Source organism: Simochromis diagramma, unplaced genomic scaffold (assembly GCF_900408965.1).
Source record: "Simochromis diagramma unplaced genomic scaffold, fSimDia1.1 OVJJ01000486.1, whole genome shotgun sequence".
Classification (NCBI taxonomy): Eukaryota; Metazoa; Chordata; class Actinopteri; order Cichliformes; family Cichlidae; genus Simochromis; species Simochromis diagramma.
This window is the reverse complement of record NW_024387047.1, coordinates 1,516,559-1,530,427: the sequence shown is the minus strand read 5'-3', so window position 1 is coordinate 1,530,427 and position 13,869 is coordinate 1,516,559. Positions and strand designations below refer to the sequence as shown.

The window sequence follows — 13,869 nt, the reverse complement described above, 5'->3', positions numbered from 1 at the left end:
TTAACTCTCATACACTCAGACACCCGAGCCTAATATTACCTGGCGTAATGTAACCTTATAACCAGCTGTTGTTGTTGTTTAGCTGTCTCATTGTCTCAGCTGTCCAGAGGGGTCGCATGTTTAATCAGTTTAATCTGCTGATGATAAAGCCTTTGAATGAAAACAAACGCTGTTGTGACAGTGATGTACACAGTTTTGATGGTAAATATGTATCAATCTATCAATCGTTTGTTGTTAGATTCAGATAATTATTTTTTAAAAGCTAGATATTTTAGACCCGCCCCTGCACAGTTACCAGCTGTCAGCTACGTAGAAAAAGGATCCTGGTGTTATTTGTCTCTCAGGAACAGTTCATAACTTCAACTCATTCATGTCACCTAAAAGGTAAACCTGTTTCTCCATCACCTGTTCAGCTCTGATGATTCAGTAAGGACATCTCCTGGTTTCATCTTCATGTTTCCCTCTCACCAGATAAACAAATCGACATCATGACCAGCAGGTTTACAGCTGTGGCTCCAGCAAACATCAGCTGATACTAGAAATTAATATCAAATAAATTCTAACAACAGCTGATCAAGCTTAAACGTGCTGCTGTTGTTTAGCGCGACCTCCGCTGGTTCCCTCTTTCTGGCGCAAAGTGGGCGATAAATAAACAAGAGAGAAAAACCAATCAGCTGATCATTGATCAGCTTCATGATTGAAGTAGAAACAGGAGAGGGAGGGGGAGAGAATGAGAGAAGAAGAGGCAGCTGTGCAGCTCCAGCTTTGTGTCTTTTTCCATTCTAGCTGATGTACGGGACAAACTGCGTTCCTTTTCACCTCAATACAAAACGCCTAATATTTTAGAATTAGAATACAATAGAATTCAACTTTATTGTCATTGCACATGCACAGGTACAGGGCAACGAAATGCAGTTTGCATCCATCCAGAAGTGCTTTAGTGATATAGATATATTACAATATATATTAGCAATAATATAGATATTTAAGTATATTACAGAAATGGGTCTATTATGGTATGTTATAATGTACACGGTATGAAGTATGTTATGAATATTCTATAACTATAGGTATGTACAGGCTGTAGTGAGTACAAGCTGTGTACAGGCTATAAATATGAAATAAAAAACTATACAGAAATCTGAGATATACAGTTATACAGAAATGGGAACTATGCAAGTTATAAACAGTTGTAGGATTAAAAATTATTGTATGTACAGAATGATTATTTACACAGAACTATACAGTAATGCAGTTAAGATAAGTGAGATATGTGGATAATTTCTACAGAGGCTGTATAAAGTGCTAGTGGTTGTGAGTGGTGGTTCAGTCCGTGTTATTATTGTGTGTTTGAGGGTACAGTTGTCCATTGTGTGTGTGTGTAGGTGGTTGTGGGTGTGTGTATGTTCAGTCCATGAGTTTAACGTGGGTCAGATGTCAGGAGGCAGAGTTCAGGAGTCTGACAGCTGTGGGGAAGAAGCTGTTCCGGTACCTGGTGGTCTTAGTCCGGAGGCTCCTGTAGCGCCTCCCAGAGGGCAGGAGGGTGAAGAGTCCATGTGATGGGTGACTGGGGTCTTTGACGATTTTCCCAGCCCTTTTCAGACATCGCTTCCTGTAGATGTCCTTTATGGCAGGAAGTGGTGCTCCGGCGATGCGCTGGGCAGTTTTCACGACCCTCTGCAACGTCTTCCGGTCCGAGGCAGAGCAGTTCCCGTACCAGACTGTTATACAGTTGGTCAGGATGCTCTCGGTGGTGCAGCGATAGAAGTTCACCGGGATGTCTGAGGACAGGTGGTTCTTCCTCAGAGTCCTCAAGAAGAAGAGGCGCTGGTGAGCCTTCTTGACTAGCTTGGAGCAGTTGGTCGTCCTCGGAGATGTGGACTCCCAGGAACTTGAAGCTGCTCACACGCTCCACAGCTGTCCCCTTAATGTGGATGGGTGGATGTGGGTCAGCATTCCTCCTGTAGTCCACGATGAGCTCCTTGGTCTTCTCGGTGTTAAGCAGCAGGTTGTTTCTGTCGCACCACTCAGCCAGACGATCCACCTCCTCCCTGTAGGCGGCCTCATCGTTGTCACTGATGAGGCCAATCACCGTGGTGTCATCTGCAAACTTAATGATGGTGTTGGAACCATCAGCAGGTCTGCAGTCGTGGGTGAAGAGGGAGTAGAGGAAAGGGCTCATCACACAACCTTGTGGTACACCGGTGTTCATTGTGATGGTAGATGAGCAGTGGTTATCCAGCCGGACGTGTTGGGGGCGGTTGGTCAGGAAGTCCAGTAACCATTTGCAGATGAGGGAACTGATGCCCAGGTCTGTCAGTTTCCTGATGAGTTGTGAGGGGTGGATTGTATTGAACGCTGAACTGAAGTCTATAAACAGCATTCTGGCGTAGGTGTTGTTGTTGTCCAGGTGTGAGAGGACAGAGTGCAGTGCGATGGAGACTGCATCCTCTGTGCTCCTGTTCTGGCGGTATGCGAATTGGTGGGGTCCAGGGTGGGGGGGAGACAGGATTTGAAGTGTGCTAGGACCAGCTGCTCTAAGCACTTAGTGATGATGGGGGTGAGTGCTACTGGGCGGTAATCATTGAGGCAAGATGGGTTGGAGTTTTTGGGTATCGGGACGATGGAGGTGGATTTGAAGCAGGCCGGTACCACACCGTGGGCCAAGGACAGGTTGAATATGTCTGTGAGCACTCCTGCAAGCTCCCCAGAACACGCTCTGAGAACATGCCCGGGGATGCCATCAGGACCTGCAGCCTTGTGGACATTGATCCTGCTCAGCACCGCTCCTACATCGGTGGGGGAGAGAGTCAGAGGTTGGTGGTCTGGCGTCATGTCTGTTTTGGTTGTGGTTGTGGGGTTCCCTCGCTCAAAACGAGCATAAAAGTTGTTGAGCTCGTTGAGGAAGGAGACATCAGAGGATGCGGGGGAGGGTTTGGTGGTCCTGTAGTCTGTAATGGTCTGGAGTCCTTGCCACATGCGTCGGGGGTTGGAGTTGGAGAAGTGTTCTTTGTTCTAATATTTTCTCTGAATACGAGACGATTCTGTTTTTTACGGGACGGTTGGCAACTCTACTAACTAACCTTATGAACAAAATAAAGTTCAACATCAGTAACATCATAGCACCACCCAGCTGTATAGAAACTCCGTCATGCTAGCTAGTACGCAGTACGGAAAAAGTCAGCATAACGAAAATAAACTCCACCTAAACTTGGTTCATATCTGACCCAGACTGCAGGTCATAACTTCTTACCTGAAGTTCAGTTCACCTGACACTCGGACCAGCGGCCGCCTCGGGTCTCTCCTCCTCCTGCCTCCCCTTTCCCTCCTCCACCTGCTGACCTCCACCACTTGCTAATGTTACTGAATCTGTGGAAGCTCCGCGATAGCCACCACACGAAGTAACGAGTAACGACCCTTTCTAAATCCCAGTAACGACTAACGCGTTCCTGATTTTGGCATAATAACTAGTTACCGTGCTCGTTACCACAATAATAACGTAGTTACTATAACGCGTTAGTCCCAACACTGGTGTTAACACAAATAAATCAGACGGATGTTTCTCTGAAAGAATGCAAATAAGCCTACTTTCCAAAAGCTTGGACTATGTCCTTCAACGCTCCTTCTAATGTTGAACACATCCTGAGGGAAGGACACCAGCCAGTGATCAATATGTTGAATTAGCAGATAAAATTATCCACGAACCTCCATGACTGCAACAATGCAACGCATCATCAAACATCCCACTGTTACCAACATCCTCACACACAGGTGCTAAAAAAACCATCACATCAATCTTTGCTAACCAAAATTCAATTTCAATATTTCTGTGACATTATACAAGATTACCAGTAGATATATTCTAAACTATGATGAAACTATGAAATCATAGAAAAATATTTATCTCCAAATAAAACAGCTTCTGTTCAGCGTGGATGCATCCCAGTCATTGTTACACACCCTGGTGAATAAGAGAATGCAGGAGATTTGATGAGGGAGTAGAGAGCACGGGGAGGGTGTTTCGTCAAACTGACAATTCAGATAAAAAAGGCAGTGGAAATAAGCAGAGAGCTGGTGCATAACACTTTTTTTACACTTACATTGGCCCTTAAAAGCCTTCAGCTTTTCCACCACCTTCCTCCCTCCACCCTCCTTATCCTCTCACCGACCCTACCACGGACAATTTCTCTCTGCAGGGTTTGTCTCCTTTCTGCTTCACTTCCCTGACATTACAACCCTGCCACCCCTCGCTTCTCCCACTACACTATGTAATTATGATAATTGCTCATATGGGTTAGAGGAAATTGAATTTCCCATTTCCCTCTGGTTCCTTTATCCCACCAGTTTCTCTTTGTGCTGCCTCCTCATCAGCTTGCCGCTCGCAGGCTGGAGTCTGCTGTGTGATGTGATCAGATATATTGGATGTTTATATATGTGTGTCTTTGGGATGTTTCCAGTGAAAACATCATTACTGACCATCAAACTGACTCCCCAGTGGGATGTAAAACATGTGAGAGAAGGAAAAACAAATACCACATCAAAGTATAAAGAAAATCTGGAATCATTTAAAGATGAGCTTTCAAATAAATTAAAAGTATTTAGAGAATGAACCATCTGATTGAAAATTCAAAAAATCTTCCATCCACAGAACTACTAAACCCGGGTATGGAACCATCCAAGAAAGGTGTTCCTGAGTCACACTTCAGCACTGTTTCCTACAGTAGCTGCTCCAGAAAATAGTTGCTGTGAATGCTATGGAGCTCTCGAGGCCAGGGAAGTTCAATTATTCAAAACAGGTCTGACGAAAGTCTTGCTTGGCTGACAGGTTGCTGCAGCTGAATCAAACAGCTCTGCCATACTGCCGTCAGCTGAAAAAGCCTCCATCCCCAGAGTCAGCTTTTCAGGAATGGAGAGTGGAGGAAAAAAAATAAATGGCACAGCTTAATTTTCCTGATTGCTTGTTACGCAGCTAATGCTGACGGTCTGTGCACCAAGAAACTCACCCAGAGAAAGAAGGGGTTAGGCTTGAAATACTGGATTTATTGGTGAGTATGTTTAAATGAACAATTTACATATTAATATTACGAGCATGCTTTTAAAGGATAATACAGATTTGGTAAACCTCAACACCTTTTTAAAACAAAAGTTCTTTCTGTTGTCGACTAAAACACAGGGTTTGGGTTTATATCATCAACAAGGCTTGATCATATTATCTTGATTTCTGGCCTGTGCCTCTGCCAGTTTTATTTCCAAGGCTCTAGATAAATCCTACAAAACGCAAAAAGCCTATCGCAGAGGAAGCATTTAACATTAAACTGATTACTTTATGAGTCAAGAGGAAATTTCCAAAGAACAACGTAGGACTTAAAACCAAGCTGATTCTATGATTGGACATCCTTTTAGCAATGTCAATGCAATCCCAGATCTCACATATCAATTTGTTGAGTGCAGTACAGTGCTACTTCTCATTAATGGATAGCCAAATTAAAATCCCCTTGGCCCCTCTTGATTTTCCCTCAACCAGAGAGATCCTACCATTGTGCAATGGGACATACTAGTTTCCTAAAATAACTCCCAAACCATCAACGAATCCTCATTTACTGCCCCTTACAGATTTTCAGACCCTGTAACAATTCCATTACGGTGGGTATAAATGAAGTTTACGTGCAATTTACAAGCTTGTCTGTCCTCACGAGAAGTTACCTGAAAGTTCTGATATTTTTAAAGACAAAAATCTGTGCGATTCAAACTAAAGAAATATGGTCTGGAAAGAGGACGTTCCCATGACGACAGCACACTGATTTCTAAGGGCAAAAATACAAAATCACATGAAGAAACCAACAGGCTTCTGTGTTAAGGGCCAATCAAGCCATAATTGTATGGGAGGCATTAAATGCAGAGTCTTGCATTTTCTGCCAGTCTATTGAGTGCTGGGAGGCGACTGAGCCGGAACGTGTCATGTGCAATAATAAACCGTGCCAAACTGAGGCCTGACTAATGTGCAGAAATGAAGAATACACCCTTTAGCTCTCGACTTAATGGTATGCTTTTCCACCTGACTTGTCGCTTTGACTGTGATGCCGGAGAAAGATGGGAAACACTTTGGAGGCCTGTTAAACATTTGCTTGGGACCAATGTATTTTTCATAAGGGGGGAGGAGAACAGGTTTGGGGTAACACATTTCGCTCAGTACTCTGCAACAGTTTGTAGCCTGCTTTTTTAGGATAACAGCCTGGACGTTATTTTCATGTAATCAGCACCCAATGCGGCTGATTTTCCTCCAGCAGTTGTTCACTGCACAACTGTAGGGTCAGAAATGCCATACTTTTTGCCTCTTAAATCAAGTTGTCATCAGTGACAACCCCAACACTAACTCCTAATTCATATTTACACATTTATAGACCAGAGGCATAAAATCCATGCAAATATTTTGTGGGGATTAAGCAGAATAAGGAGGAAGAATTTGCGCCATTTCTTTTTTTTTTGATCAAGTTGATTTTGTAGATGTTTCAGGTGTGTATAAGCACATCTCATCAACCACACAACCACAGAGTTCAGCATGGAAGAACATTTGTTGTGTCACAATCGCCTCTCTGAAATGATTTCTCTCTTCCTCAGATGTGGTCCCAACTCTTTCAACAAGCACTCAAACTGCCGTACTGACATTCTCAAATATGTACGAAAGCAGCCGTGATACAGCTTCAACTCCTGGATTAAACCATGAAATTCTCCCTGCAGCTGTCTTCTATTGAGAACGGGATGAACCCAGAATCTCAGTTTCTCCTGTTTTTGGTTTAGTAAAATCAGGACTAGCTCACCATCGCTTGATATCGACTCCATTTTGTTCACAGTGTGTTTTTGAGGGACAAATTTTTCGCAATTATTCAGTGTCTATATAGGTTACCTGGCATGTTCACATCTGGAAAATTCTGAATTTCATGGCGTTTTTACGCAACACATTCAGTGCGTAATGGCCTGAACCTTGATTATGTGAATATCTATTTTTGTGTTTGTATGTCTGTTTCAGCTTCTCTGAAGCAGTGTTTCCCAACCTTTTGGAGCCACGGCACATACTTCACTTTAGAAAAATCACGCGGCACACCACCAAACAAAAATGTCGTTTTGAGCACTACTCATGCTAGGGCCTTCATCTGGGTTGGAATTTTCAGACTGACTACTTTTTCTTTTCAGATATTTATCTATTGCTATTAGGCGCTGCATCGTGACTATTATCTCACTGCTTCTTCATCTTCTTCTTCTGTTTTACTGGCAGTTGGCAACCCATTTAATTAGAGCAAGTAGTTGCACTGCCCTCTAGTGGAAGAGAATGTAATTGTTCTGCCCGTTACTCACGCCAGGTGCTTAGAGTACTAATCAGGTGGAACCAGATAATCTTCCACTGCACACCGGATCATTTCCTTATGGCATGCCTATGTGCCGTGACACAGTGGTTGGGAAACGCTGCTCTAAAGAGCTGGCATGGAAAGTTTACGGAGGTTTGGAGGGTTTGTTTTAGCCACATGCAAAATGGTCAGGTTTAGAGGCTAATCTCAAAATACTGAATGAGGTTTATATATTCAGCCTGAATATACCAGCAGTAACCATACATTATATAAATGATCAGTTACATAATTGTTCTGTAGCTTACAGCTTGAAGGATTTGGAAAAGTACACATCTCCATGTTAAAATTACCCCTACTCTGTGGAGCTGGTGCATAAGTGGGTGGGTTAATACACAAAGTCATACAATGAAAATCATTATTTGCTTTTAAAATGTCATTTTTAGCAGAGGCTGTTAAATTTGAATTCTTAAAGAAAGACACGAGAACAGCAATACTTTTACTTTTTTTCTCACTTTTCAGTCTAGTTTTGTTCATTCAAAAATGCATTAAGTTTGGATTTTCTTCACTCTAAGTATAGTACATTAATTCCATGGCTTATCTATAATATTTACTTATCTATAATGAAAGATAACTGCTCACTGTAATCACTCAGCCACTGCTGTTAAGTAGCTCAGCTAATAAAACGCCTATATTCGTCAGGCCAAATATTAGCTTATTCCAGACATGTGCCCATTACATAGTTTGTCCTCCAGGAAAGATAAACATAACATAAAGTGACGTCCTAATCAATGTGTATGTCTTGATAATATTTGTCCAACAACAATGAGAAATGTAGCATAGACACGCTTGGAAGTAGGGATAAAATAAAAAGGGCCAGTTGTTACCAGTCAAAAAACCTGTTTGCCTTTTGAAAGATGGAGAAAGAAGTTAGTCCCAATGTCTCACAGCAAAGGATGGGTTTAAATTATCCTTTCCTTCTGTTACCAGTGAGGACAGATAGAGATTTGAAACAGTTCATTTCCAACTGTGTGCATGAATAATGATATACAATATGTCAATAGGCACCCTGTATCTAATTTAGTATTTAATTATGTATTTAATTTAATGTATTTAATTTTTAACCCTGTGAGGTGTTAGTCATCATTGCTGATGCCCCTAACACTTTGCTGTCAGAACATACCATTTTTGTTTTTGTGTTGTTCACCTACGTTCTGACGAATGGCACACATCAGAAACTATTTACAGCATTTTCTAAATTGTAGAAAATTGCAAAGGATACAGCAGCTGTACATTAGGGCCCAGTGACAAGCAGCTGTACCTCTAACACTACAAGATACACCCTGACTGCCCATTTTCTATCTATCCCTATGAGGCAGGTGTGTAAAATTAACTATTGATGATGACGAGTGATCAAGGATCCAGTTTTAGTATTAGCATACATAACTGCGGCGGAAATAAAACAAGATGAAGACTATAACTTTTGTGTAGTCACACTACGAAGACATTGCTTTCTAGCCACAAGGTTGTCTTGTATAATGAAAGGCTTAAGACCATCTAAATTCACCCTTTAATACCTAGATTTACAAAAGCATGCCTGCCATGATATTAAAATCTCACAGTGGATATATTTTTCTGAAGGTTTATAGTGAAATAATGTTTTTTAGTTGCATGAATCATTTTTGTTCTTGAAATGATGTAAGGTTTCCTAATGTGAAATTGCCACCCACTGAGCAAAGTTACTGTCATCAGTCTAAAGCTGCGGACAGTTTCTGCAGGTTATTACTGTTGTATGACAGCCTATTATCTCTCTATGACAGGCCATTAACTGCACAGAGGACTGGGAAATGAAACAGGAAGGAGGACAGAGAGAAGACAATGTGCTATCAACAAATCAAATGGACGGCCTTTACACTCCGCCAAAGTCAGCGAATACAGCACTGAGACTCAGAGGAGGCTGTACTTTGGTACTCTGGGCTCAGGATGGTGTGGATTTTTGCCCAAGTGCACCATTGAGTAAGCAACAGAGGGGAGTGCTTTCTAAAGTCAGCATGTTATTGTTGTTATATTAGAATTTCTATGCTCTTAATTGATGTAAATAATTACTTCTGCTGTATTGGCTTTATTGGCCCTTTGAACATTCCAATAATGTTTATGTTTAGTGTTTAATGTTTATGTCTTGGATGGTGAACTTATTTGGACAATCGTCTAAAGAAGGAAGCCTAATCACGTCACTGCTCTTCTGAAACAAGTCTGTACCTGAACCTTTGCATACCTGCTGGTTAGGTCCATCAGTTTGAAGACTGTGTTGGCACTGTGAGTGTCCAATAGATCAATAAGTCAACCACTCACTCTTGTCCTTGTTCCTCTAATCTACAATGTTAGCCTTTCAGCTTTTTCAGTGCTGCTCTGTATGCAAATATGTGCACTTTGAATCAGTAGTTTAACTGTAACTTCTGATTTACAGATGTTAGCTGCTCTACTTTATCGGCATTTGAACGATTTCAATAAATAAAGATTAAAAAATAAATAATGAAGAAAAAACATTGCATATTCTGTCCACTAGGGGACACTCTACCAGGTCCCTGTTCGGAAAACACAGTTGGATTCCCACAGACAACAATCAGTTGTTCCAAGAGAGATGGGCAGAGCAAGTGAACAAGTGAATAAGTATACATAACAAATATTAGGGAAATCTGTTTGTTTCCTGTCTATGAAAGAACACACACATGTGTGTGTGTGTGTCATGTGGCACATTGGATTTTTAAATCACCATATTTTGGCATCGGTATTAGTCAGGTTCAAATTTCAATTAAATAGGACTGACTTCTGCACTTATAACAATATATTGTTTAGAAATGAGGATATTTCTCGACGTGTTTGCAGTTCTAGTTTTTTTCCTGTGTATTTATTTTATTTAAATTCTGTATGGTGTAAATAATGAGCACAAATTACAGAAAATTACTCTACAAATATTTTTACTAATTTATTAACCTTCACTAAGTAATTTATTGAGCAAAAATTAACTGTTGCTTGGATCTGAAATGTGAATATTTGTTTGTTTTTAATAGATTTTACATCATTGCAAATTGTGTGCTTTTGGAGCTTGGACTGTTTGCCACAGAAAAAAGCAATTTAGAACTACATGAAGGGCTTTAGGAAATTGTGACGGGCAGTGGTAGTGATGGATACAGGAAAAGCCTTTCTAAGTAAACATACATTTGTTTTTTAAATTCTGCAGCGTGCCAGGAAATGTTCAGATAGAGAAAATCAATATACAAACGCATATGTGTATATAGAGTTGCACTATTCTGAATTTACTTCACAATGCTCTGCCTTCTAAAATTTCATTACTGGTACAAACTAAAGTAATTTTAGATTTGCAGTCAGTTATCAGTGATGGGCAGTAATCAGCGAGAGGGGCAATTAGAGGCATTCTTCCAGACTCATTTATGAGAGGACTGTTTTGTTGCTTATTATGCTTCTGTTGTTTTTGTCTTCATTACCTACGCACTTTGCTAAAGGAATACACCCAGGCTTCACTTTAAGCATGCCTGTTAAAAGAAACTCCCAAAGATACAAACAACAGTCATGCATCAGCACACTCTGGGATGTAGATGTTGCTCTGTATGGAGGTATCACTTTACTAGTCGAGAAGGTCAATACTGGCATATCATTAGGTCTGCTTCACAGTCCACATCTAGTCAAGGCAGTTCGATTTTCAGTGCCTCTTATTAGGGGAAATATTGCCTCAGAGCATTTTACATGAGATTATATGAAATATTTAATGTTGATATCCATCTAAGTAATTAAAAAAGTACACCTTCCTGAAATTCAAAATAACTCTCAAAGAGCTCCAAAAAAATCCAGAGCTAACTAAATTAATTCAGGGCTAACAGACAGAAGACTGCAGCACCACAGTCTCCATTCATTCTTCTCAACTCTCCGTCTTCCCATCCTTGTCTTTACTCCTTTCTTTTCATCTCATTGATTTTCATCATTTGGTAAAGTCTCTCTCATTTTGGACACAATCGCTTAAAACCAGAGCAGTTTTACCATTTTATCTAAGACTGAGGAAGGCTGGGGTCTGAAGCCCAGGCAGTGGGATCCTGTCAACATGAAGAACTGGAGGATTTAAAGAGCTTGGAAAGAAAAGCGACTGGACTTCTTTAAGTTTTCTGAAGGTGTTTCACCTCTCATCCGAGAAGCTTCTTCACTGAAGTTGCTTTTCTTTCCAAGGATGACTGAGAACCTACACAGACAACTGGGGGACTTCTATTTGTGAAGGCTTGAATTCCTTTGCAGTAACACCACTAGGGGGAATTCCTGTGACCTTTCAGGGCTTGGCGCAAAGACAGTCGGATTTTTACCCTGAGAGTGAAGATGTACTGAGTAAAGGAGCTCACATCAAACTTAGGTAATACACAGATATCAGGTGACAAAGCAACGCAGTAGTTACGTAGTATTTAAAAGTTTATATTACGGAGATAGAGCTGTGTGGATGTTGTTGTCATGCAAACGTAAAACGACAGATTTTAGTGGAGAAAAGTCAGAGATGCTACTCCACACTTCTGCAGACCCACTCCACACTCACGATACTCGTGTGATGAAAGATAACTATGACGCAAAGTGACAACAAAGGCAAGGCATTACCTCCTCAAACAGCTCCAGGCTGTACGTGTTGTCATCATCCGCGAAGAAAACCACACCGGAGTCCCGCCTGCTCCGGTGCTGCCGGAGCCAAGTCAGAGCCGCATTCCTCTGTTCGGTGGCGCGTGGCATCCCGGCGCGCTTGAACCTCCGGGGGGTGAACACATGTAGGTGGGTATACGGCACTCCGCACCGGGCCAAGAACCGCGCAACCAGCTCCGTGCGCGCAGTCGAGTCCTCCACTACGATCCAGTGGAAGCGGGGCACCTGACGGAAGGCGTGGGACAGTCGGGTGAGCTCCGCTTTCTGCACAGGACGGCTGTAAGTGGGAGTGATGGCGTAGATAATCGGCAGGGCGGACTGGTTCTGAGAGCCACCAATCCCCGGTGCGCCGGTTCGGACGGCTCGCTGCGTCTTGCCGGTCCGACCGGCTGCTGGAGCCCGGATCGTTCTTTTACTGTCGATATCAATCATAATGATGACGATGAGGACCCAGGGCAGCAGGATGAAGAAACGGCTGAAAAACACAGATTTCATGGCTGGTATGAAGTTGCCGTGCGCGCGGTCTTTCTCACTCCATCGCAAACGGAAAGGCGAAGAACGACCGACCGCAACTCCAAGAAGCTCTCCCCTTACATCCACTGAGCTGATTCCCAACAACCCGCCCGCACACAGCAGCGTGCTGAGTCCATTGCAAACTATGTAAAGCACACAATCCTCCGCCGCTCTCCCCCCTGTCCCGGCGGGACCGTCTCTCCGGTGCCCCACTACTCCTCCTCTTCCCCCTCCTCTTCTCTCGGATGGGACTTGCGTGCTTCTTCGTCCTCCTACCCTCCACCAGCTCTCTTGCTCTCTCACGGAAAACCTGGTTAAATTTCCATCACTCGTTCTTCAGTGCTTGTTTTCAGTAGAGAAAAGAAAAAACAAAACGAGCCGGAGCAGCCGTACCTGGAGCGCGCTGTGATAAACCAGTGATGTAGGTGATGCGGGCAGACGAGGAGCATCACTTGGCGAGGACGAAGGAGCGCTGCTCCGAGTCTGAGGATAATAAGGCAGGAGGGGAGGAGCAGGTGCAGAGGAGGGGAAACGGGATAGAGGAGGGAACCTCGGGAGGGAGAGAAAAAGAGAGAGAGCGGGAGGGAGAGCGAGAGAGACCTTGTGCGCGTCAGTGTCCGCTGAGAATTAACCCAGCTCACACTGAGACACCCGGAGAAGAGACAGCGCAGGTTGTGTTTCTCATGCTGTGCTTGTCAAGCCCAGTTTCTCCAAGATAAAATAGAAGGACTTGATATGTGGACCCGTGGGACACCATGAAGGAGTTAAAGAGACAAAATCTTTTTACAAATCGACATAATGAACATTTTGAGGCTTCATAAAATTATTTCGATCTACCACCTATTTTCTTTAACTGGCCGTTTAGTGCGTAAAAATGTGCATGTCAAATAAAAATAAAGAAGAAAAAAACAGACTTCATCTCTTATCTTTTTGTAACCGCTAAAAAACAAAAACAACCCGTCAGAATAGTAATAGTATGAATAGTGTAATAGTAAAATCTTAGAAGCTAGAAGCGCGCTGACAGTTCATAATCTGTCATGAAATATTTCCTGATTGATATTCTGTCAGTGGATTTGTCATCTAATCGCTTCAGTATCGGTTGATGCTTGGGAAGTAATAGATCTGCTATTCATTGCGACCGTCATTAGAGGCCCAGTGATCATATTTCACCACAGGACACCCAGAAGGTTAATCTAATGATGCTTCCAGCCTCTACACTGTGATGATCTGTTGATGTTCCTTTCCCTTTGGCACCAAGGAATAATAGTCATTCCGTTTAATAAAAATGGAGATCATTTGTACAGGAGTAGATTTTCTGCTCTGC

The 13,869-nt window shown here is 42.5% G+C and overlaps 1 protein-coding gene across 1 annotated transcript in view; it reads right to left on the bottom strand.

Moving 5' to 3' along the window:
* b3gat2 (beta-1,3-glucuronyltransferase 2 (glucuronosyltransferase S)) overlaps nt 1-13,108 on the bottom strand; it is a 61,195-nt gene extending 48,087 nt beyond the window's left edge. The window contains exon 1 of the mRNA XM_040044622.1: nt 11,994-13,108. Coding sequence (XP_039900556.1) covers nt 11,994-12,527 — 534 coding nt within the window. The 5' untranslated portion in view covers nt 12,528-13,108. The remainder of the gene's footprint in view (nt 1-11,993) is intronic.
* Between the last annotated feature and the right edge of the window lie 761 nt (nt 13,109-13,869).